Here is a 21,007-nt window from a genome sequence, read left to right as displayed (position 1 = left end):
ATTTTGGCCTCTGAGGTTGGTGCTTCCTGTTTTGTGATGGCGTCAGACTCAAAGTAAAAAGTCATTTATCAGCACTGACCCTGGATCAGCTGCAGCAGCTCTGACAGACCAACAGCTGCCTCCTTTTCCACAAAAATCAGTTCTTTTCTTCCACATGTTGGATCTTTTACACTCAAGACCATTTTTATAAGTGAAGTCAGGTGGAGGGAAAGTCAGAGGAATCTTCTGTCCTGCAGGATTTATGGAGGATTATTGATCTTTCAGTCTGGACTTTCAGTCGAATTCCACCATTTTTGTGCTCATTTCCAGCATGTGCACGGTAACCCAGGCTCCAGGCGTCAGTCTCGGGTTATATGAAGTGGCATTTGATGAACCGATGGCCTTTCATTTCTGCTTCCATGCTCAGACCCGCAGAGTGGACAGGAAGTGAGTCTGGGTGATTGTGGTTTGAACTGCCTGAGAACTGGAACAGAAAGGTTGTGAGAGGAAATGCTGACTTTTGCAGAGGAGAAAAAAATACCAACATGGTTCAACTCTTGTTTCTGAGTTAATTAGCAGGAGGACAAGAAGACAAACGTCCTCACTGGCCTGAGAAGCTGTAATGAGGACTGGATAAAGTCCTCACATCTCTCAGGAAACGTAGCAAAACTACAATGTAAAAAAACCAACTCCTTTGTGAGTAAAAGTCCTGCATTCAAATGTTTACTGAAGTAAAAGTATGTGAGTATTATCACCAGTACAGCACTGTGTAGTAAATGTACTTAGTTTGTCTCCTCCTGTGGATGAAGCAGCTGGATGTTGAAACCAGAGGTTTGACTGGAGTTTGGACGCCCTCTAGTGGCCCACCGTCTGCCTCACATGTACTTTAATTTGAGACGGCCAGAAACCAGTTCAGACCAGGTTGCCAATAACAAGTTTAGAATATAAGAACAAAGATTTTAGACTAACAGTGGTCTTCCAGTGAAGACCTTCTGGTTTCAGACCAGCACTTATTAAGCTAAGCTAACCGGCTGCTAGCTGTAGCTTCATATTTAGCATCCAGGCGTGAAGGTGGAATCAGTCTGAACATGTGACTCTCAGACAGGAAGAGAATAAACTGATTTCCACAAAATGACAAACGACGATTAATGAGTTAATGAGACAGCAGCTTCCTGTGTTGGTCTCAGCCTTTATTTACAAAAACACAGATTTTACCTCCAGACTGTGAATGCAACATGCTGTGGACAAAAACATCAACAACAAACCTACCAAAGAGCCCAAAATCAATGTCCCCTGATCCATCTTGTGGAGAGATGAGATGAGGATGTCCCCATGAAGTGTAATCTAAAATACATGTGACTCGTGTCTGAGTCAGAGAAGTACCTTCATGTCCTCCCTCATCCATATTGATATAAAAACAGTGATAAAAATGCAGATTTTGTCCCATGACTGTGGCATACCACCATCACGTCCTCATTTTCCAGGGTTAGAGATTCATTAGCTTTATGTCAGGCTGCTGCTGGTCTCTCGGGTCTTGCTTGATCTCGGAGCTGGTTGGACTCCATGAGTTCTTCCACAGCATGTACTTTCTGTTTATGTGGATGTGGACAGATGAGACATATTGAGCAGTGTGGCACACGGCGGCTCTGAAGTCAGGCTTTCTGGCCGTGAAGAAGATGAATATCTGAAGTCCCTGAAAACACGACAGCAGGAGGATGAAGGTTATTCAGGTGCTCCTCGGATGGTCCCTGTTCTTCAGTTCTACTTCTGATTTTGGTGTGTTTATGAGCTCTAAGTCATGATGTGAAAACAATATGGACGCCACAAAGAACAGGTGTTGTGTGACAAAGTGACTTTTGTCCCACACTTGTAGTTCCACCTGCACATTCCCAAAAATGACTAAAAGATTCCTTTACCCGATTTGTTATCAGGGTCAACACTACAATCTAAAAACTCATTCAACTGAGCAACAAACTGATATGCAACTCTATTCCAACAGCACATGAATGCACCGTTCTTCTTCAGGTATTCTTGTTTACTCTGCTTCAAACTCGGGATGAAGAGTTTCTGAATGATGCTGATGTTTGGCTTCATATGCAGTGACAGAGTTTTGTCAGTCTGACAGGTGACCTTCCCACAAGGTGTCAGACTATCCTGTTAGACCCGGTTCACACTGGATCTTCTCACAGGTATTTAACAGCGCCTGCTCTGACTGGCTGTGATGGAAACATGACACTAAAAGCACCTGGAGGACAGGTGAAGCTCACATACCTGTGTGGCTGTGCAGAGGCAGAAGACGATGCTGAGGGCCAGGTGCGTGGGTCCTGTGGTGACGAGCATCAGGTATCCCAGAAGCCAGGACAGACCGAACAACGCCACCAGAGAGACAGCGTTGATAATGTTCTTCCAGCTGCTCAACAAAGCAAAAGCAGGCTGGTGAATTATTTAATTTATTGTTAATTTCATGACAAAACATGACAACAGGAACAGGAACAGGATGAAGTGAGTATCCAGTCGAGCCTGTGAGCGTGTTGACAGGTTGAAAAGAGAAGACGGACTCGTCTCCTTTAAGCCCTTACTTGTTCAGGTTGTTGAACTCCCTGCAGCTGATGACAAACAGGACGACATTGCAGATCAGGATCAGACCAAAGGGAAGCAGGAAGCCCCAAAACATCGGCTTCCCAAAGTGAAACTCTTTGGATTTATCCAGAGCTGCAAGCCAGCAACTAGAAGATCCAACAGAACAAACAGATGAAGTTCAGTTTGTCAAATGGAGCGCTCTTTAATTTAGCCCAGGTTTGCACAGTTTGTTAAGTTCAACAGGAAAATCAAGACAAAAGAGACAAAATAGTGAAGAACCCACAATTCCTCCTGTCTGTATCCCAGAGGATCGTCAACCCTGTAGGCGACGCCCAGTGTGATCGCCATGACGACAGCCGGGACCCCTGAGAGGACGCAGGAAGTTCATGTGGCTTTCATTTCTACATTTCATCAAAGAACAACCAGACTTTCTTCCAGCTCACTGAAGAAAATATGATGAGGAGGTTAGCTTAGCTTAGCATAAAGACTGTAAACAGGAGGAAACAACTGGCCTCACCACCAGCTCGAGTCACTTGTTCTGGTCTCGAGTCACTGTAATCAAGGAGGGCCAACCTGAGAGCTCCACAGAAGTGAAGCCAAAACACCCAGACGCCCCCTGGTGGCTGGCTGCAGTACAGCTCATAAACCCCTCCCTCTCCATGTTAGCAGATGGGACATGTCATAAATCGTTTATTCTGTGTTTATATTCTGATTAATGTTGGGTTAAAATAAAGTATCGTTAGCATCAACATATTGGACACCTAATGTTATACCATTAATCTGCACACATACGTGAACACCCATACAGCTCAACTGACCCCAAGTCAACCAGTTTTAAATTTCATACCCCATCCGACAGTCTGACTCAGTATCCACCAGTATGAAGGAAGCCTGTGCCTGTCCCGGGTCAGCAGGACCGCCTGAATGCCGTATATGCTAATCCACATGAAGGTGGCCAGCAGGAAGAAGTGGAGCAGAGCCGCCACCGCCGAGCACGAGCCTCGATCCGGATCCACGTGCTCATCATCCTGCGGGATGATGTTTGGAGTTCTGACCTCCGACACAGTGTGGTCCTGTCTGCTGGAGTTCTCAACTCCTGTGACGAAGGCGATGGTGAAGGCCAGCAGGCTGAAGCAGATACACAGCTGGGCGGTATTGACGAACTTGAAGTTCTTCCAAGATTCTTTACGAAGGCTAAAGGCAAGATTCCACCCGGAAGAATTAGAGGAAAATAAAAATCAACAGTAAAGCCAAGCATTAAAACAACTTTTTTTCTTTAAATCTTATGACAGTGTGTGTAGAACATTCCAGCCATCACGTTACTGTGAAGCCCAGAGACAGAAAAACACGAGCTCGAACCAACCATTGATGACCGTAAAAAAGACACAAACGTTGTACAAGTTTGACTTTATTTGCTTATTTTGATGAAACTGGATCAGATTGTTCTCGATGTCCCTGTGATGTCCTCAGTCTGACTTTTCTGTGATTTAGTTTCCTGATGGACAGATGGCTTGGACCGGGGGAAGTGACTGCTGACTGTACAGCTGGACAGTGGACGGACTCAGGGAATCCAGGACCAAAGTGGTTTAAGGGGTTTCCTGAAGAACTGATTGCTGCCTCACAAGGTAGATTTTTCTGATTCACCAGCAGCACAGTGAAACATGTCTGTAATGCGTAATGTAACGAGATCTTACCTCGTGATGTGGAAAATGATTGTGACAGTCAGTCCCAGGATAGAAAGGGAAAGTCCAATGATGGAAATCCAGTCCAGGGCTTCTGCATATTCATATTTCTCTCTGAAAGACTGGAACAGAAAGTTTACCTCACCCACTTGCACTATACTCCACCCTGCACTGCCTCACTTTTGGACTACCTCCAGAAACATATTTATTTTACTTATCTTATTTTATTTTGTGTTACCTTATTTTATTTTATTCTTCTATTATATGTTACTTGTTACGTTCTATGTATGCACCAATCACCAAGACAAATTCCTAGTAATGTGAAACCTCTTCACTTACAATGGCAATAAAGTCTTTCTGATTCTGAATCAAGTTTTCACCAAACTTCCATCCTGATTCTCACTTTGTATTTAATCTTCTGTACAACATGATGACGTTTGGACTCAGGTGTCCCCCTGCGTGTCATAAAACCAGCTGTGGTCTCTTTTGAAACGTGTGATTGTTACCCAGAGAGCAGCGAAGTTGGTGGTGTGATTGCAGAAACATCTCAGCAGCCCGTCTGAAGCGTTTCCTTTGGAGCAGCCGTCGGTGCTCCAGTCCTCCACAGTGTAGTCCCAGAAAACGCAGGCGAAGTCGTGCAGCGACGTCCCGTTCAGAACCTGAAGGGGCGGCACGCAGCGTGGACTAACATGAGACGTGATTCGTCTGTGACAAAATTAATCAACTGTTTTGGGTTTATTAGTGGTTCCTTTTGAAGTTTAGCGTGAGCGAAGCCTCAGATTGAGGTTTGTCTGGTCTGACTTTGACAGAAAACTACCTGATGGATCACCAGCAGGTGGATCAGTGCCATAAAACAAGCACACACTGTTGTTACTGGTGAATATTATCTCAGTTTTGACAACACAAACGTCAATCATTAAGCTAATAAAATGTAAGGACTGATAAACTACAAGGGAACAGGTGCACGCAGGAAGTTAACCATTACTGCAATTTGTCCTGTTTAGCACCTGATTGTTGTTGTGTTGGTCAGAAATCACACACTGTGACCCATTAAAATCTGAACACGCAGACACGCATGCACACATTTTTCATATCTCTGGATGACTTCACAGAAATCAGAAGCTGCAGAGCCTGTCTGAGATCGGACATGTTGTCAGGGTTTCTTCGTTGTCAGAGCAGCACGGTGATGGCTGCCGTGAGGACGCAGCACACAGCAGCTGCTGGCAACTCAATCAGCACTTCACCATTTGACTTCATGTATCAAACGCTGACTTGAACAACACACTGGACCGTCTGACAGAACAGAAGCTGGTTGTCTTACTGTTGGTCTGAACAGCATCTCGACGTGTTGCGGCACCACGCTGAGCTCCTGGCCTTTGACGCTGCCCGACAGCACCCTGATGTTGGCCCGTTGGCCTTTGTAGCTCCTCGACCTGAAGAAATGGTTGTTCTGGTAGAGGACGAAACCAAGCGTGACATTTGACGCCTCCTGACGACCACGAACTGCTGCTTCAGACACAAGAGAAAGAAATTCACAGCGTTTAAAGCCCTCTAAGTGCATCTGACCGGTGCTGCTGTGTAGTTTCGCAGTACTTTGAGCCTGACTGTGGTGGTGGCAGCATGTTGTTTGTGATACCACTGTGTAATTTCACTGCAGAGCCGAAAACTGACCTGCTGGGAACTGAACGTATATCAGGGCATCGGCTATGAAGCCGTTTTCCACCACGACTGTTGACGTGTTGGTGTTCAGCTGAATTCTGCTGGCAACAAAACTGCTGGATGTTCCTGAACACAGCGAGGAAGAAAGTGTGAACAGATTTCCAGCAGGTGAACGGAGCGTGAAGCAGGATGATGACAGGCTATAGAAAAAGTAACAAAGCAATGAAACAGCCTGAACATCACTTAGGCCACAAGATTTCATTTTGACTAACGTTGTCAAACTTGTAGCAGGACAGAAGATCAGGGAAAAGGCCCAAAGACCCACTTGTTCCTTTCAAACCTGAAAGGTTTCAGTGTTTGTCAAACTCTTTATCTTATTTGTCATGAGTGCCAAACACAATAACTTTATATTCGTTTACCCCCTCTCTGATGGCTTAGGAATCATGGACTTTGATCTGGATGATAAGCAGAAACACATCAGCCCAACCAAAAGGAAAACAGTCAGACACACAACTGAAATGACGAGGTCCACTTCACTTTTCATGGACTCAGTGCACAGTGTTTTTAGACACAGTGAACTTTCCCACTTCAAGACACATCAACAAATAAATCTAAAGGCTGTGGTGTTTGTCCAGCAGAAGCTTATGAATGCCTTTATTTCCTGGGAAGAGACGAGTTATTTCAGTCACACTCTGACACTGACCTGCCACAGAGGTGAACTGGACTCCCTGAGTGTCTGCAGCAGGGATCTGTGCCGACTGGACCACCAGGTTCGGCTGAACCACCTGATACTGACTTGTGCTGATCGTGATGCTCGGGTCCACAGAGAGCTGGTCCAGGGTCACCGTGAGGCTGGATGTGAAACCCACACAGAAACACTAACATCATTAAACCCTGATTAACACATTTCAGCTGAAGTCCAGCATAGAAACTACGGGCGGTGTGGACGTGTTTTGGACAGTCAAACGTGACGTATTTTTACCCCAGAGTGGCGGAGTTTTCCTGGCCGTTGTCTGAGGTGTTGGCGCTCAGCAGCTGGCTGACTGTTGCTACTGCTGCCACCCTTATGTCCTGCAGTACAAACCACAGCAGAACAGCCTTCAGAACCACACACACACACACACACACACATCTGATCTCTAGAACTTTGTGAGTGTTTTTGGAGTTTCTTCTTCTTCGATTCTGTTGCGAGCGTTATTGCCTCTGTGGTGTTCGGAGACAGCAGCAGCGTGTTCACGATCTGAGCTGCTGTTGTGATGTTTTCAGACGTCAGCTCTTCAGGGTTGGAGGTCAGGATCTGAGTGCTGGCTGCCAGCGTCTCCAAATCAGCTGTGCTGGTAAGCTGAGTGAGCAAAGACAACAGAGCTTTGGTTCATGTGTTCTAAGGATGGACGTCCACCTTTCTACGTCAGTCCTGAGATGTCTGGAGGGGACATTCAGGCAGTTGTTTCTAACAGGCTTTACTTCACTGTTTGCTGTAACATGACAGAGTGGTTCTCACATTTTGTTGTATGTCGCTGAGTGTTTGGTCACACTGAAGGACTCGTGGTGGACGCTCGAAGCTCGGTGATCCATTCTTGGTGGAACATCTGATTGAGGCCTGTGGTTTACTGGCTGGGTGGACATTGTGAAAGTCAAAGTGATGGACGTAAGAAGACCAGCATATCACAGGATACTGGCAGAAACTGGACTTGATGGTTGTCTATGTAAACTGATGGTTGGTGGTAACTTACCACCTGATGTTCCCTCTGGGCAGACTTCCTTTGAATATGCAAACCAGCCAATGGGTGTGAGAGGGAAACTAAACCCATCCAGTTTCTGTGCTCTGCAGAAGTTCTCTAAGATGCAGAGTTAGATGAGATAAAGCTGACTGTCTGTCTGGAAACACAAAATAGTTAGAAAGTTCAGTTTCCTCTTTGACCATCCCGGTGTCGTTGAACTTGACTTACCAACTGAACATGTCTGTCCAGTCCACTCATCGGGACAGACGCAGACTCCACTTTCCAGCATCCCACCATTCATACAAACCACAGGAGTGGTGGGAGGAGGAGGAGGAGGAGCCGTGTTCGAGGTAAGAATAGGAAGGGAAGTAGTAGGATGAGGAGGAAGAGTTGCAGTAGGAGGGGTGGCAGCAGAAGGAGATGGAGTAGCAGGGTCTGGGGTGGAAGCAGAAGGAGGTGGAGTAGCAGGGTCTGGGGTGGAAGCAGAAGGAGATGGAGTAGCAGGGCCCGGGGTAGCAGCAGAAGGAGATGGAGTAGCAGGGTCTGGAGTGGTAGCAGAAGGAGATGGAGTAGTGGGGCCCAGGGTGGTAGCAGAAGGAGATCGAGTAGTGGGGCCCAGGGTGGTAGCAGAAGGAGATGGAGTAGCAGGGTCTGGAGTGGTAGCAGAAGGAGATGGAGTAGTGGGGCCCAGGGTGGTAGCAGAAGGAGATCGAGTAGTGGGGCCCAGGGTGGTAGCAGAAGGAGATGGAGTAGCAGGGTCTGGAGTGGTAGCAGAAGGAGATGGAGTAGTGGGGCCCAGGGTGGTAGCAGAAGGAGATGGAGTAGCAGGGTCTGGGGTGGAAGCAGAAGGAGATGGAGTAGCAGGGCCCGGGGTAGCAGCAGAAGGAGATGGAGTAGCAGGGTCTGGAGTGGCAGCAGAAGGAGATGGAGTAGCAGGGCTTGGCGTGGCAGCAGAAGGAGATGGAGTAGCAGGGCTTGGCGTGGCAGCAGAAGGAGGTGGAGTAGTAGGGCCCGGGGTGGTAGCAGAAGGAGATGGAGTAGCAGGGTCTGGGGTGGAAGCAGAAGGAGGTGGAGTAGCAGGGCCCGGGGTGGCAGCAGAAGGAGATGGAGTAGCAGGGCTTGGCGTGGCAGCAGAAGGAGATGGAGTAGCAGGGTCTGGAGTGGTAGCAGAAGGAGGTGGAGTAGCAGGGCTTGGCGTGTCAGCAGAAGGAGATGGAGTAGCAGGGCTTGGCGTGGCAGCAGAAGGAGGTGGAGTAGTAGGGCCCGGGGTGGTAGCAGAAGGAGATGGAGTAGCAGGGTCTGGGGTGGAAGCAGAAGGAGGTGGAGTAGCAGGGCCCGGGGTGGCAGCAGAAGGAGATGGAGTAGCAGGGTCTGGAGTGGTAGCAGAAGGAGATGGAGTAGCAGGGCTTGGCGTGGCAGCAGAAGGAGATGGAGTAGCAGGGCCTGGGGTGGAAGCAGAAGGAGGTGGAGCAGCAGGGCTTGGCGTGGCAGCAGAAGGAGGTGGAGTACCAGGGCCCGGGGTGGCAGCAGAAGGAGGTGGAGTAGCCGGGTCTGGGGTGGCCACAGTGGGAGTAGCAGTTCCTGGTGACAGGAAGGTGCTGGTGCTGGTCTGGGCTCCAGTTCTCGAGTTTTCCAGAGGAACAGCTGTGAGAACACACATCGTTATTACTGTGCAGCTGTGTGAGTCTGAACTTGTCCTGAGGGGACCAGGAACATCTGAACCAGGTTTCTTCATAGTTGACATTGTCAGTTTTACGTGTTTTCATCATTTTAACGAGCTGGATCTGAGAGACGAGTGAACATCGGGTCACAAACAGACTCTGAGGACAGACTCTGGGGACAGATCCACAGAGAGATTGAACCAAGTGGTCAGCCCACAGTCCAGTGCAAAAGGCTGAAGACTGCAAAGAAGACACCAAATCAGAGCTCAAAGAGGGATTTGTCCTCCTGTGTGCGCTAAGTGATCTCAGGATGTTCAGTCCAGAAACCTGATAGCTTCACTTGTTGTTGTGATGGTAAAAATTAAAGTTTCACTGACATTTCGTCACTTCGGTTGTCATGTCGCAGCCATAAACAAACTAAACGGCCTCACTGAACAAAATCCTGTTCAAACACCCCGAATGAAACGGAAGGTTTCTTACCCAAAGTGAACAGGAGCAGAAACCAAAGCTCCATCCTGGTCGCTGGCCTGTGAATCCCGTCCACTCAGTTAAACCTGCTCGTGCTGTCGGCGGTCGGTCTGCAGCGGGTGGATGTCAGTGAGGTTTTGCTAAGCTGAACTGCTGTGCATCCTCACGAGCAACGATGAAATCATAAAAGATTCAAAGTCCGTTATTCATGATTCATCAGTGAGTGGCGGAGAAGCCAAGACCAAGAATCAGGAAGTCAGGTCTGAACCTCATAAAACACCTCTGGCCTGTAAAACCTGTGAAGTGTCGTTATGGTCATTATTGAAAGTGGCGTTAAGGTCGGCTGAAAAACACAATGAGTCAGCGGAAGGGAAGTCGTGATGTTTATGTCGAAGAGGATGAACGTGTTGTGGTGCGTCCCAAAAGCTCACATTTCAGATTTGATTTGATTTTACAGGAAAGACTGGAAGGTCCGGCTCATGTCGAGGATCACTTTAGTTTTCATCTGCCTCCTGGGTCAACAAGGAGGCGGACTGATGGCTTTTCCTGTGGACCAATCAGCTGTCAGGGATCCAGCGATCACTGATTAACCGTTCGGTCTGCCGTCCTGCAGCTTTTTCAGATAATAAACACCAGGAAGCAGCTGTGCAGCAGGTTTCAGGTGCAGACAGAAACAACACAAGCTCAACTTTTCTCTCAGGTGCATTATGGGTTCAAACTGAGGTCACCACGCAGTCGCTTTTGCATCACATGACCCCAAAATTGTTTCTGAGGTTTCATTTTTGATGCTTAGTGAATTCCTGTTTTCGTTCCCTTTCAGGTTTGCTGTGGTTGACCACCGAGAGGAGTTTATCTGTCGGACCCTGAACTTTGACCCGAGGCCTCCCAAAAACTCCGTCAGCTGCCTGACGATCAATAGATCATCACAGACAAACAACACGAATGAGACAGAGAGGCCGAGAGGCAAAGTTCAGCAGTTTAAAAAAATGGGACTGTGTGAGCCAATGAATTCGGAAACAAGTTCCAAATCAATCAATCAGACTAATCAGTTAGTGAGATTTGACAGAATCACGTGAATAAGCAGACTGAATGAGTTGGCTAAAAGTGAAGCCTGACAGATGAGCAGCTGAAAAGGCTCACAGCTGAGTTAATGGATAATTGTTAATTAAAAAACTTGTTCACGTAGCTCTACAAATGTTTAGCTGCTCGACGAAAACATTACTCTGACGGTTTCCACTTTGCCGTGAAAACGTGCTGTTTTTGTCCTGCAGGGGGCGCCGGCAGCGCTGTGTGCTGTGAGCTGTGAGCAGGCTTTGTGTGTGCAGAGGAGGCCGTCTGGCAGGCTAATCTTTTCCAGGTGACCTACATACGCTCTGCTGCAGGGCCGTTAATGATTCAACATGTGGAGGGGCTGAGGGGGGCTGAGGGGGGCTGAGGGGGCCTACGGGGTGAAGCTGGACCTGCAGACTGTCAGTCTGAGGTGGGTCGAGGTTGTGCAGACGTTATGGCTCAGCTGGTGGAGTGTGTCCCCAACTTCTCCGAGGGTCGAAACAAAGAGGTGGGTCACTCGGTTTTCAGCCACGGACCGCATGTTGTCTCCGTGTGGTTTTTCTGTCCAAACTGCAAAGCTCTGCGAGCAGCCTGAAAGAAAAGCTTTTGTTCAGCTTGTTTGTCGTTGATGAACTTTGAAGCTCGATGACTCAAACTGTGGACTGTACATCCTGTGAGTAAAAGTATCCATACAGCAGTTTAAAAATACTCTTCAACAAGTACAAGTGCTGAAATGAACTTTCATAGTTTCACTGCAGGATCGAAGTATCAGCAGTAAAAGTGCAGCAGTACACATAAGAAAAGTTCTGGTAAACAAATCTGTCATCTACTGAGCCAGATTCAAAACCGTGTAATCACAGGGCCCAAGTTTAGAAACTCTGCTCCTTCAGACAGGAGGAAATAAAAAACCTTCCTGCTGACACTTGGTTTTCTTGTGCCTCAGGTGATCGATGCCATCTCGGCAGCCATCTCCGGCACCTCCGGCTGCAGCCTGCTGGACGTCGACCCCGGAGCCTCCACCAACCGAACCGTCTACACCTTCGTGGGCTCTCCGGAGGCCGTGGTGGATGGAGCGTTGAACGCCGCCCGGCAGGCCTTCAGCCTCATCGACATGAGCAAACACTCAGGTGAGCAGCGTCCTGCAGCCACACAACAGGAAGCGTCAGCAAAGGGGAAATACCTGACATTTGTGTGTTACCTGTGCAGGTGAGCATCCGCGGACCGGAGCGCTGGACGTTTGTCCCTTCATCCCCGTCCAGAACGTCTCCATGGAGGACTGTGTCAACTGCGCCAACGTGTTTGGACAGAAACTGGCGGAAATGCTGCATGTCCCCGGTGAGTCGTCCGAGACACGATTGAACTTTTTATGCACGGAAATGATGAAGAAAGTGACAACATGTCAGTAAGACTTCCAGACATCATCGGCAACAGGAAGTCCCACACAGCGTGGCTAATTATCGCCTCATTTCCTCCTCAGTGTATCTTTATGGAGAAGCAGCACGGAAAGAGACAAGAAGAAGTCTTCCTTCTGTGCGGGCCGGGGAGTACGAGGCTTTACCTGAGAAGGTGAGACGCCGACAACCAATCAGACATGAGCTGCTGAAGCATTTATTTATTTATTCACAGTGAGAAAGTGCAGCATGCACTGGAGTCAGGAGAGCTGTCCCAAGGCATTGTGGGAAATGTAGGAAACCAGTCACTGCTGCTTCAAATCAACCTTCAGAATAAATCTGTTGCTTTCCAGACTTTGTTTCCTTCCGTCAGACAGATGTTTTCTTGTTGTTTTCTCTCCTCCAGTTGAAGCGTGACGGTTGGGCCCCAGACTTCGGCCCCTCCGTGTTCGTACCGTCATGGGGCGCCACGGTGACTGGCGCTCGCAAGTTCCTCATTGCCTACAACGTGAACCTGATCGGGACCAAGGAGCAGGCTCATCGCATCGCGCTGGACATCAGGGAGCAGGGCCGCGGCAAAGACCAGGTGCATGCTGGGAGTCAGTCATCCAGTTAATCATCTGCTGGGGTTCTGCTGAAGCTGCTGAAGTCATTTTAACCACCTCACGTATTTTTCTCACTTGTTCATGACTTATTAACTGACACATTTCTTCATCTCCAGCTACAGCCTAAACATTCACAACTTCTACTCTGACTGTGTTTCTGTTTCTGCTTCCTAACTTCACATTCAGAGAAGTGACTCATGTAAGATGTGTTCAAAAACCACAGAGGAACCGGTGAAACCAGTTCTAGTCTGTGCTCAGGTGGTCTGAACGTGACCCATAGTGACCTCTCCCTGTGTCCCGACCAGCCCGGGCTGCTGCAGAAGGTGCAGGGGATGGGCTGGTACCTCGACGAGGCCAACATCGCTCAGGTGTCCACCAACATCCTGGACTACGAGCTGACCCCCCTCCACACGGTGTACGAGGAGATCTGCAGGGATGCCGAGGTCAGAGGCCAGCACACGAGTACAAACATGTGGTTTCATCCCACAGCATCCTTTGAAGAGACGGAGGAAAGAAAGAGGCTGCAAAACTCTTTTCTATATTCTGTGTCGTCGTGTTCAGGAGCTGAAGCTGCCGGTGGTCGGCTCTCAGATCGTCGGTCTGATCCCTCTGAAGGCCCTGCTGGACTCTGCTGACTTCTACATCCGCAGGGACCAACTCTTCATCCTGGAAGAGGAGCACAAAGTCCGGCTGGTCAGAGAACAGTCATTACGAAACCAGAACATTACGGCGCTTTGAAACGACAGACGTGTGACGTCTCTTTGTTTGTGTGTCGTCAGGTGATCAGTAAACTCGGCCTCGACTCTCTCGGCCCATTCAACCCCAAGGAGAGAATCATAGAGTGAGTGCAGCTTGACGTGGATGATGTGTGGATGATGTGTGGATGGCGTGTGGACGGCGTGTGGATGGCGTGTGGATGGCGTGTGGACGGCGTGTGGATGGTGTGTGGATGATGAGTGGATGATGTGTGGATGATGTGTGGATGATGAGTGGATGGTGTGTGAATGATGTGTGGATGGCGTGTGGATGATGAGTGGATGATGTGTGGATGATGAATGGATGGTGTGTGAATGATGTGTGGACGGCGTGTGGATGGCGTGTGGATGGCGTGTGGACGGCGTGTGGATGGTGTGTGGATGGCGTGTGGATGGCGTGTGGATGATGTGTGGATGGCGTGTGGATGGTGTGTGGATGGCGTGTGGATGGCGTGTGGACGGCGTGTGGATGATGAGTGGATGATGTGTGGATGATGAATGGATGGTGTGTGAATGATGTGTGGATGGCGTGTGGATGATGTGTGGACGGCGTGTGGATGGCGTGTGGATGATGTGTGGATGGCGTGTGGATGGCGTGTGGATGATGTGTGGATGGCGTGTGGATGGTGTGTGGATGGCGTGTGGATGATGTGTGGATGGCGTGTGAATGATGTGTGGATGGCGTGTGGATGATGTGTGGATGATGTGTGGATGGCGTGTGGATGGCGTGTGGACGGCGTGTGGATGGCGTGTGGATGGTGTGTGAATGATGTGTGGATGATGTGTGGATGATGTGTGGATGGCGTGTGAATGATGTGTGGATGGCGTGTGGATGATGTGTGGACGGCGTGTGGATGGCGTGTGGATGATGTGTGGATGGCGTGTGGACGGCGTGTGGATGATGTGTGTACCTCATGTATAAACAATGACATGTATTTTTACGGCCTTTTACAACAGTTAGAGCGAAACTAAACATTTGTTTGGTTTAGGATCCTGTGCGGTTTTGTCTTTGGATTCCTGGTAGCTTCATGTTTTACATGCTCAGCTCGTGCATGAGGCGACACAATGCAAACTGATGACGGCAGGCTCAGGGTGTTCAGGGTGTTTGCCCCCCGGTGGCCACTCTGAGTTACTACCAGCCAGTGTTTGAAAGTATATTTACTCAAAGTATAATTCTGAAGTACTTTACACTTACAGCTGAGTGTAGTTGAGTCTGTTCAGGAGCAGCTTGAGCCAACAGTAACTGCAGATTAAACATTAAAAAGATTTAAGAGATTATGAGCCACAAAAACAAACTGACAATTAAATCTGGACATAAAATTTGATCATTGATTCATGCTTTTATTTTCATGTTTAGCAGCAACTTCCTGTCATATGACAACCACATTATAGCAGGTGTGATTACCTGTGCAGGTACATGGTGAGGCCACAGGAGGACAGCCAGCTGGTGTCTCTGTCTCTGCAGCAGTTTGTTCAGAGGGTCGGCGCTCGGACGGCGGCTCCTGGTGGAGGATCAGTCTCTGCTGCTGTCGCTGCTCTGGTATGAATCGACATGTCTGCCGCACACAGAGACCAGCATCCCCAGACATGTCTGTCTTTACCCTGTCTGTGCTGCAGGGGGCGGCACTGGGCGCCATGGTGGGCCAGATGACCTACGGGAAGAGGCAGTTTGAGAACCTGGACGGTGTGATGAGGAGGCTGATCCCTCCCTTTCATCAGGCCATGAACGAGCTGCTGCTGATGGTGGACGCCGACTCGTCCGCCTTCAACAGCTACATGGTGAGGAGGACAGACTCTGAACACTTTTAGTCCAAAGCTCCACTTCTGTGCTCAGACTCCATTCAGGCCAGTGTGGAACTGGGACTCAGCTGTTGTGTTGACGCAGCTGAACTGATCATTTAAGCTTTGCTTTCTGTCTTGATTTCCTCAGGCGGCGCTGAAAATGCCAAAGAACACAGCAGAGGAAATAAAAAGGTGATTTTTTCCCCCACAAAACATTTATAATCTCAGTCACACAGAGTGAGATGCTCGTTGTGCAGGCATGTGCACTGGCTTCTATTCAGTATTTTTCAATGAAACATATGTGGTGTATGTTTAATTACAGACAAAAGTACTGGGACAGCTGACCTTCACACCAACAGGGACTTTAATGACGTCTCATTGTAAACACACAGACAGCTTTGCAGCTCTAACAGCTTCCACTCTTCTGTGAAGGCTTTCCACAACATGTTGGAGTGTTTCTGTGGGAATTTGTGCCCATTCATGCAGCAGAGCATTTGTGAGGTCACACACTGATGTTGGACCAAAAGGCCTGGCTCACAATCTCCGTTCCAGTTCATCCCAAAGGTGTTGGATGGGGTTGAGGTCAGGGCTCTGTGTGGGCCAGTCAAGTTCTTCCACACCAAACTCATCCAACCATGTCTTTATGGAGCTTTGCTTTGTGCACTGGGGCACAGTCATGCTGGAATAGAAAAGGGCCTTCAACAAACTACAAAGCATAGCATTGTCCAAAATGTCTTGGTGAGCTGAAGCATTAAGATTTCCCTTCACTGGAAGTCAGGGGCCGAGCACAAACCCTGAGGAACAGGCCCACAGAGAGGGGTGTTTGAATACTTTTGTCTGCATGTTGAAGGAGTTGACTGCAGATATTAAACATACACTAAATGGCCACCAGGAGGCTCCAAATCTGCAGATTACTTCTTGCCAGATGTTTAAAGTGTCTGATTTTCATCTGTGGTGGAAGAAGTATTCAGATCCTTCTCTTCAACAAAGTACTAATACCACACTAAAAGTCCTCAGAACATGACCAAAGTAGAAGTATGTAGACCTGTACTCTTTAGAAAAGTACTCGCAGTGCAGTAAACTGTGTCCTGTCTGTGTGTCACGGTTCCATCTGCTGCATTCAGGTGTCTGCTGCTTTTCACTGCTGCAGTCTTGGCTTCAGTTTTTTTCCACACATTATCAATACGGTTATTAAAAGTCAACTTCTGGTGAAAGCCGCACGTCTCAGTATTTAAAAGGAGTGACTCAGTTCATGCAGTGTCGTCTGATCAGATGGTCAGAAGGTCATATGGAGCTCGGCTGTACGTTCGGTCTGTCTATCCCACTGACCAGTAAAACCAGATCAGAGCCGTGTCACTCAGGCTCTGCAACAGCAGCTCGCCATCTCCAGAGTCAAACACCATCGACATTTTGTCCCGCCTTAACCCTGATGTTTGTCTGCCAGGCGAGAGGCTGCGATGCAGGAGGGTCTGCAGCGCGCCGCCGGCGTCCCACTCGCCCTGGCTGAGAGGATCAACGTCCTTTGGCCGTCTCTTAAAGAAATGGTCGTCTACGGGAACATCGCCTGCAAGTCTGACATGCAGGTGACACAAACACTCATTCAGCATCAGATTTATCAAACGCTGCAGAAAAACCTCAGAACATCACCCAGAAAACTTGTGTGTGTGGGGTTTAGGTGGCAGCGAAGGCTTTGGAGACGGCAGTTTTCGGTGCGTACTACAACGTCATCATCAACCTGAAAGACATCACAGACGACACCTTTAAGATGGCTGTAAGTGCGTCCACGCCCTCTTGAAATGGCATTTAAATCAGATATAAGAAGTTCCAGAGTCAGTGACTGTGTTCTTCTGCACCTCCATCTTTCAGTCCTCCCTTTTTGCTTACTTTCTGGATTTTTATGCGCCAAAAACCAAAGACCAAGTCCTTGTATTTGAAAGGCCTGACTGTGATCAGATTTGTGGTTCTGCTGTTGATTTGTGCTGCAGACTCAGAAGAGAGCGTCTGCGTTGCTGCAGGAAGCGAAGGAGAGCACCGCCGCCGTCCTTCATGTTGCAGAGCAGAGGAACTGAAAACTGAATCCATCTGATTGTAAACGATTCCAGTGTAAATAATCAGAAGGCATGAAGTCGTCCGTGGAAAGTCAAGCAGTCAGTGCACACACACAAAAGAGTACTCTGATCCCCGCAGGTATAACAGTGAATATAGAGATACTATGTAGTATGATTGTGTAGTTCCAGTTGTCTGTCTTGATGTCTGTAACACATTCATTTGTGTAATAATAAATACGTTGTTCACTTTTACTTCACTTTCTGGCCTTTGTTTCTGCTGCTGTCAGTTCTGAGCAAAGTTTCACTCAGCTTCAGCAGGAGTAACTGAAGCTGCAGAGCTGCTCATCGAGCTGCTTTCATCCAGCAGGATGTGATTAAACACTCGACAAGTTTGATTTCTAACGGGTCACACAGCTGAGTCCCTCTGGGCATCCTGCAGGAGGTTCTCCGGGGATATGGGCTGGTTGGTCTGTAGTTACAGGTCATCCAGTCTCTGTATAGCCGGAGTGAGAGCCTGGTTCGCATTGCATCAGGGCTTCCCTTTGGCACCGGTTCTGATCATAGTCTTGAGGGACAGAATTTTGAGGCGCAGCCAAGTGGCAGAGGATGTCGGGTTTGTTGGGCTGAGGATTCTGGTTTTTGTGGATGATGTGGTCCTCTTGGTGTCATTGTGCAATCACCACGATGATTGATGATGAGGATGATTTGCAGCTTAGTATGAAGTGGCTGGGATGAAGATCAGCACCCCTGAATCCAAGGCCACGGTTCTCAGCTGAGAAAGGGTGGATTGCCCACTCCAGGTCGGAGGAGAGTTGCTGCCCCAAGTGGAGGAGTTTAAGTATGTTGTGTAGTAAGTAAGTATGTGGATACTGTACCGGTCTGTCGTGGTGAAGAGAGAGCTGAGCTGAAAGGCGAAGCTCTCAATTTACTGGTCAATCTACGTTCCAACCCTCATCCATGGTCACGAGCTGTGGGTAGAGACCGAAAGAACAAGATCGTGGATACGAGTGGCCGAAATGACTTACGTCCGCGAGGGTGGCCAGGTCCAGCCTTAGAGACAGGGTGAGGAGCTCGGACATCCGGGAGGGGCTCAGAGTACAATCGCTGCTCCTTCACATCAAGAGGAGGCAGTTGAGGTGGTTCAGGCATCTGGTTAGGATGCCTCCTGGACGGAGGAGACCCTGGAGCAGACCCAGGACCCGATGGAGGGATTATCTGGCCTGGGAACACCTTGTTATCCATCTGAACGAGCTGGTGGAAGTGGCCGGGAAGAGGACAGCCTGGGCTTCCCTGCTTAGGCTGCTGCCCTCACAACCCGGATTTTGAACCTTGTGTGAGGTGCTGGTTGACAGACCTCTCTGAGAGCTCTCTCACACCCATCGTATGAAGTTTCTGTTGGTTGGTGGAACTTGATTATTTCTTTTTTGTGCTCAAGTGCAAAGTGTTGGTCCCAGCAAATCGAGACTCGGTCTGCGTCACCACTGGTTCTTTCACGTCCGTTGGGGTATCTGAGGCTCATGTTGTGTTGTCAGCTACATGGAAGAGCGAATGTGTCCGTCAGGTGAGCTGATTGGAAGTGGGTTGTCATTATTTCAAAAATGTTCGAAAAGTTCAGTAAGAGCACAGATGAGTAAATTCAGTGTCTTTGATTTGATTGATTTATAATATGAACGAACAGTTCTGGAACAATAAATCCTTCACTGATCATATGTAGCACCAGTTGTGCATTTTGATTCAGCTGTAAATAATCATTAAATATGACGGAAAGCAAAATGAAATGTTGTCAACAAGGAGCCCAAAGCAAGCAGCAGAAAAAATGCCAAAGAACAGATGACCAGATGAAGAAAAAAACCAAACCTGAGCAGGTTGAATCCAGCTGTCAGACCAGGTCAGACACATTTCTCACTCATAATCAGCATCAGGAAACATTTCTGCTGTCCAATGAAACAGTGACGCAGCACAGTGTGATCAAAGTGATCCTGGTGATCAAACGTTTACAGCCACCATCTGAGGCAGTCTGAGGTTCTGGAGGTTCTGCTTCCTCTTTGCTGGGATCCAGGACTCGCTTGCTGGGGATCTCAGGACAGTCATGTACCAATGTGGTCCACACTGCAGCTGATCTCTGGTTCATTAGACTTGTCAGTTAGCACCACCTGGTGGACACACGGTAGAACTTCATCACCTGACGTGATCTCTCAGACCCCGATTGTCTTCCTGCCGCAGGTTGGACCGGTTCAGCCGTCACTGTGACGCTGTTTCAGCCTCTGAAGTTATGAGGATGTGACCGTGTCCTCAGATCAGATGCTCACAGACAGCAGGACTGACGAGGAGGAAACCAGCAGCTTCTTCTCTCCCAGAGTTTCCTCCACACCTGAGCGTGAAAGGTGTCTGCACCCTGACCTGAGATCAGTTCAGCAGGTGAGTCTCAATCCAGAGGAATCTGTAAACGTTTGATCACCAGGATCACTTTGATCACACTGTGCTGCGTCACTGTTTCATTGGACAGCAGAAATGTTTCCTGATTGGCTGTTTCTTAATATTCTGTAGAATCTGCGACTTGATCCTTCAACCGACAGTTTTAGAAAGATTTACATGTCATGTTGTCAAAGTTTCTCAGATTCAGCAGCAGTTGGACTGTAATGTGATTGCTGATCAGAGAGAAATGTGTCTGAACTGGTCTGACAGCTGGATTCAACCTGCTCAGGTTTGTCTTCCTGCTTCAGATGCTTCCAAACACTTTTCTTTCAAGGTTTGTTACACATTTGAATTATTTGAGTCTGGTTTGCCTCAGTCCTGAAAGCTTTTGTCCACTGAAAGCACTTTGTAGCTTTGTTTTGAAAAGTGGTGTATAAATAAAAATGACAGGAAGTCATTACATGTCAACATGTCATGTTGTCAAAGTCTCTCAGAATCAGCAGCAGTTGGACTGTAATGTGATTGCTGATCAGAGAGAAATGTGTCTGAACTGGTCTGACAGCTGCCAGCTGCCCGGTTTGTGTTTTAACTCTTCACACTCTGAAGTGCAGTGAGACTGTTGTGGTTTCACTGAAGACCTTTGAGCACAGTCCAGGTCTCAGCTGTCCCAGAGGCTTCACAATGCGGTCTACATGGACCAGAACCAGCCCAGGGTTGAAGCCCACTTAGTGGTTGTTTGGCCCCCAGAGGAAGACAAAATGTGACCCGTCCTGTGTCTCTCTGCTTAGCGTTTGGCTCTGTTTGAATATTAAAAGAGAAAGATTTAAAGACAGACTTTAGTTTCCTCCTGGTTCCTGTGACTCCTCAATAAGACTTTTGGTTTCAGGGTTTTGAATGATTAACGAATTTCAGAGGAATAAGAACTGATGTCCTGTGAGCTGAGGCTCTTTGGAGTGAATGAGTGCAGCTCTGACAGCATGTTGTTGTGTTTGTGCGAAGGTGTGAGCTGAGCAGCATGGATCAGTGTGAGGACAGAGAGGAGGGAGTCCCTCCCTCTAAAACCACTCTGTGTGGGGAACCTGGCAGCCAGACCAGAGCTCAGAGGTGAGATGAGGATCTCTGACTGTCCAGGACTCTTCTCCATGTCACAGCTCAGCACTCACATCACTCCACCATCATTATTCACACTCAAAGCTGTGTGTGTGTGTTGT

At 48.4% G+C, this 21,007-nt stretch overlaps 4 protein-coding genes across 5 annotated transcripts in view; 2 read left to right on the top strand and 2 right to left on the bottom strand.

The window, feature by feature from the left end:
• Positions 1–1,294: 1,294 nt before the first annotated feature.
• adgrg7.1 (adhesion G protein-coupled receptor G7, tandem duplicate 1) lies at positions 1,295–8,215 on the bottom strand. The gene is made up of 15 exons (XM_046381823.1): positions 7,850–8,215; positions 7,634–7,738; positions 7,402–7,514; positions 7,102–7,242; positions 6,883–6,971; positions 6,604–6,752; positions 5,913–6,026; positions 5,563–5,750; positions 4,748–4,900; positions 4,254–4,363; positions 3,407–3,753; positions 2,843–2,924; positions 2,559–2,705; positions 2,251–2,389; positions 1,295–1,672 (listed from the first exon to the last, which is right to left on the bottom strand). Exons 1-15 carry the CDS (start codon positions 7,920–7,922, stop codon positions 1,466–1,468), a joined length of 2,157 nt encoding a protein of 718 aa, XP_046237779.1. The 5' UTR covers positions 7,923–8,215; the 3' UTR covers positions 1,295–1,465.
• Positions 8,216–8,306: 91 nt separating this feature from the next.
• On the bottom strand, positions 8,307–9,116 carry LOC124055798 (vegetative cell wall protein gp1-like; the record flags this gene model as incomplete). The annotated part of the gene is made up of 1 exon (XM_046382925.1): positions 8,307–9,116. A coding segment is annotated over one exon (810 nt), but the record flags the coding sequence as incomplete, so codon positions are not given.
• Positions 9,117–11,175: 2,059 nt separating this feature from the next.
• ftcd (formimidoyltransferase cyclodeaminase) lies at positions 11,176–17,633 on the top strand. Of its 2 annotated transcripts, XM_046381836.1 has the most exons (14): positions 11,176–11,308; positions 11,744–11,927; positions 12,007–12,135; positions 12,278–12,366; positions 12,598–12,777; positions 13,102–13,239; positions 13,358–13,489; positions 13,576–13,637; positions 14,965–15,091; positions 15,169–15,330; positions 15,482–15,525; positions 16,778–16,916; positions 17,009–17,104; positions 17,319–17,633. In XM_046381836.1, the coding sequence occupies exons 1-14, from the start codon at positions 11,255–11,257 to the stop codon at positions 17,400–17,402; spliced, it is 1,620 nt and encodes a 539-aa protein (XP_046237792.1). In that variant the 5' UTR covers positions 11,176–11,254; the 3' UTR covers positions 17,403–17,633. The 2 variants fall into 2 exon arrangements, with proteins under 2 accessions (XP_046237792.1, XP_046237793.1); XM_046381837.1 differs by lacking the exons at positions 16,778–16,916; positions 17,009–17,104; positions 17,319–17,633 and adding an exon at positions 15,656–15,714.
• A 2,456-nt stretch (positions 17,634–20,089) lies between these two features.
• LOC124055205 (protein NLRC3-like) overlaps positions 20,090–21,007 on the top strand; it is a 99,635-nt gene continuing 98,717 nt past the window's right edge. The window contains exons 1-2 of the mRNA XM_046381782.1: positions 20,090–20,130; positions 20,796–20,900. Of these exons, the coding sequence (XP_046237738.1) occupies positions 20,105–20,130; positions 20,796–20,900 (131 nt within the window). The 5' untranslated portion in view covers positions 20,090–20,104. The remainder of the gene's footprint in view (positions 20,131–20,795; positions 20,901–21,007) is intronic.

This window comes from Scatophagus argus, chromosome 24, assembly GCF_020382885.2.
Source record: "Scatophagus argus isolate fScaArg1 chromosome 24, fScaArg1.pri, whole genome shotgun sequence".
Lineage (NCBI taxonomy): Eukaryota > Metazoa > Chordata > Actinopteri > Scatophagidae > Scatophagus > Scatophagus argus.
This window is presented reverse-complemented; position numbering and strand designations above follow the sequence as displayed.

Excerpts from the sequence above, each read along its gene's own strand:
- adgrg7.1 (XM_046381823.1), bottom strand. The coding sequence starts at position 7,922 with ATGAATGGTGGGATGCTGGAAAGTGGAGTCTGCGTCTGTCCCGATGAG. Across the intron at positions 7,739-7,849 it reads TGGACAGACATGTTCAGTTG|AGAACTTCTGCAGAGCACAG; the intron begins GTAAGTCAAGTT and ends TCTGCATCTTAG. Across the intron at positions 6,972-7,101 it reads TGTCTCCGAACACCACAGAG|GACATAAGGGTGGCAGCAGT; the intron begins GCAATAACGCTC and ends TTTGTACTGCAG.
- ftcd (XM_046381836.1), top strand. The coding sequence starts at position 11,255 with ATGGCTCAGCTGGTGGAGTGTGTCCCCAACTTCTCCGAGGGTCGAAAC. Across the intron at positions 11,309-11,743 it reads CCGAGGGTCGAAACAAAGAG|GTGATCGATGCCATCTCGGC; the intron begins GTGGGTCACTCG and ends CTTGTGCCTCAG. Across the intron at positions 15,331-15,481 it reads CCGCCTTCAACAGCTACATG|GCGGCGCTGAAAATGCCAAA; the intron begins GTGAGGAGGACA and ends TGATTTCCTCAG.